We start from the raw sequence: 3,344 nt of genomic DNA on the forward strand, positions 1-3,344 counted from the left end.
GTCTCACTCATACAACAAACACCCTTACACAAGCATTCATGTGCACAGCAGGCAGCCAAGCGTGGGTGGAGATGGGCATTCTGACCCTCAGTGGGCCCTTGGCAGTGGGCACCCAGATGTGAGTCACCCTATACCTGGATCCAACTTTGAGCTCCCATGGCCAGGCCTGGCATCGCCAAGGGCAGCTGAGTGCACCACAAATACACCCACCCCAAGGCTCCAAGCAAATGGGTGACACTCTGCAGGAACCAGTGACTAGTGTCTCTAAACCGTCCCCACCCCATGGGGCTGCAGGAACATGGTGGGGGGCAGAATCAGCCCGAGAGGCATCCCAGTCAGAGCTTTTAAGCAGTTCCGTGCAGGCAGGTCAGTCTGTGGGTCCACACAGCAAGTACACCAGGGCTGAGGGAGATGCCATCTCAGGCAGGGTCCAATAAACCCAAGTCTGAAGGGCTTGCAGAGTGACAGGTGCCACCCAGCCATGCAGACCGGGGCTGCAGCTCCAGTCAGAGCTCTCTCCCTGGTCCACGATTGCCAGGGCTAGCAAATGTGCAGGTGCAGTCAGAGGGTGAGACCCGAGGAGAGAGCAGGAACAGGCCACTTGTGGAGAAGCTCCGGGGTAGCAGCGGGTGGGAGGAAGAGGCCTCCTGCAAGCAGAGCTCCTGGTCATGTGAGGGCTGTCACATGAGCTCTGGACTCGGACTTTTAAACAGGTCTAGAAGGCCCAAGATGGGCAGCAAGGAAGCACAGGTTCTCATGAACCAGAGGAAGCCCCTAGAGGCCAGAACAGCAAAGGCAGAGCTCAAGGGAGACACTGACCCACCTCCCCACCTCCCCACCTCCCTGCCATGAGGGCTCAGGTGAGACGCAGTGGGGGAGCAGCAGCATCCACCAGAAGGAGGGATAAAACGCAGAGAAAGGAGACCCAGGAGGGAGGGGGCTGCAGCTCACATGTAGTTCCGCACAGAGTCAGGCAGGATGACCACACAGCGCTGGCCCTCCTGCAGCTCCTGGGCGGCCTTCACAGCGATGGACATGGTGCTGCCCGAGCTGCCACCTGCGGGACATCACATGGCATGTGTGAGTAGCTCATGCGCGCACACACGTGTGGATGAGTGATGCAGGTACGTATTACGTACATGTGTGTGCATGTATGTGTACACATTCAGACCTGCTCTAGGGGGAGCTGCCAGCTGTGACTGCCCCAGGGGAGAAGAGCTGGGCCCTGAACCCTGAGCAACCCCTCGGGTGATGGGAAGACAAGCTGAGGTCAGGAGGTCCTGTGTTAATTCAGTGTTCACGAGGAGTTCACAGAACAGAACTCCCACGGTTGGGGAGACCTTGTGAACTGTGTGAGTCTGGGGTCTATGGGAACACTGAGCAAGTGGAACTAGAGTTCCATCATGACTTAACAGCTCTGGTGGCCTAGAGGTAAGACATTGCGTGCAATCCCAAAGGTATATGGTTCAAATCCACCCACTGCTCCACAGGAGAAGAGGAGGCAATCATCTATTTAACCCCCTCTGAAAGTCCACTGAAGGGTCAACTATGGGTCAGGTATAACTTGACAATACACAATAACAACAACAACCATGATCTAGAAGGGCAAACATTTCTTTGTGTATCTAGGCTGCAGCAGCGGCTGTGCACACATCTGCCAACTCCACAGCTGTGTCCCTCCTGGCCTCACACAACATGGACAGGGACAGGGACATGACATCCTTGGGAGTTCACACGGCGAGTGGTAACTTTGGCACATGGATTCCAGCTGCCTTGTTTCTGGGAGACACACAAGAGTCTCTGTGTGTTAGGACGGCCGTGGGCAAAGGGCAGGTGCCCCAGTGTGTTCTCCAACGTTGACCCTGAGCAGCCACTCACCACACAGGAGTCCCTCCTGGGCGATCAGCATGCGCGCAAAGGCAAAGGACTCCTCATCGTTGCTTTTGAACCACTTATCCACCACCTGCAGGTGACATGAGACTCCTCACCAGTCAGCGTGGAGGTGACCGGCGCACAGCTAAGCCTACACTTGGGCTCCTCAGCACCTCCTATCTGGGGGCAAGGACCTCTAGTGGACACAGATAATCTCCTGTCTGAGAGGCAAGATCCCCAGTGGACATGGCCTGACTCTCAATCTCTGATCCAAGACTCAAGTTGACCAACCTTCTATTCTTCCACTGCTTCAAAGGATTTTGCGCATTAACAGTGAAAACTACCCCATCAGTTCCTGCTGTGCGGCCTTATCCCGCTGCAGTGTCTCTGAGGACTCTGGCCTGTACCCTAGGTCTCTCGGACCAAAACCATCCTTCAGAGTCTACCACAAGTTGAAATGAGTCCCCTAATTCCTCGGGTTATCAATATAATATCATTAACATCACATGCAAGCAAAATATTGCCAAAGATTATCCAAAAACAGTTCATTGGCAGAGAACTGTTGATGAACATTGCTGACATTAAGGAGATCCTGAATGAAAGCAGACAATACCAGAGGATTGTCTATCGGTGTTTTATTGACTATGCAAAGGCATCTGATCCATTGTGTGGATCATAACAAATTGTGACTAACATTGTGAAGAATGGGAGTTCCACAACACTGAATTGTACTTACACAAAATATATACTTAGACCGAGAAGCTTTTGTGTGAACAAAGCAAGGGACACTTCATGATTTAAAATCAAGAAAAGTGTGTGTCAGGACTATATCCTTTCTCCATACGTATTCAATCTGTACACTGGGTAAATGATTTGAGAAATTGCACTTTATGAAGAAGAGTCTGATATCAGGATTGAAGGAAGACTCACCAACAACTTGTGCTATGCAGAAGACACAACCTTGCTTGCTAAAAGTTAAGACTTGAGGTGCTTGCTGCAGAAGATCAAGGACTATAGCCTTCAATATAGATTGCATCTCAACACCAAGAACACAAAAATCCTTACCACTGGGCCAATAAGCAACATCATAAATGGAGAAAAGATCAAAGTGTTAACTATTTCATCTTACTTGGATCCACACAAAACTATTTCATCTTACTTGGATCCAAATTATCAACACCCTTGGTGCCAAAAGTCAGGAGATGTTGTTGTTGTTGTGTGCCGTCTCATAGCAACCCTATGTACAACAGCCCTAAACTCTTCTCTGTCCTGTGCCAACCGCACCGTCTCTGATACACCCATCCTGATTATCCCAGCCACTGAATCAATCCACCTCACAGAGGGCCTTCCCCTCCTGTGCTATCCCTCCTCCCTCCCAAGCATGATGTCCCTCTCCAAGACTGGTCCCTCTTTACAACATGTCCAAAGTATGTTAGACAGAGCCTCAGAATCTTCGCCTCCAAGGAGCCGCC

General features: G+C 51.3%; 1 protein-coding gene across 1 annotated transcript in view; it reads right to left on the reverse strand.

Moving 5' to 3' along the window:
* Positions 1-3,344, reverse strand: part of CBS (cystathionine-beta-synthase) — a 34,347-nt gene that overhangs the window by 15,209 nt on the left and 15,794 nt on the right. Inside the window, exons 8-9 of the mRNA XM_006894051.1 lie at positions 1,879-1,963; positions 952-1,057 (exon numbers count right to left, since the gene is read on the reverse strand). Of these exons, the coding sequence (XP_006894113.1) occupies positions 952-1,057; positions 1,879-1,963 (191 nt within the window). The remainder of the gene's footprint in view (positions 1-951; positions 1,058-1,878; positions 1,964-3,344) is intronic.

This window comes from Elephantulus edwardii, unplaced genomic scaffold (genome assembly GCF_000299155.1).
Source record: "Elephantulus edwardii isolate Elephantulus edwardi_28Jun2011 unplaced genomic scaffold, EleEdw1.0 scaffold00133, whole genome shotgun sequence".
Taxonomy (NCBI): domain Eukaryota; kingdom Metazoa; phylum Chordata; class Mammalia; order Macroscelidea; family Macroscelididae; genus Elephantulus; species Elephantulus edwardii.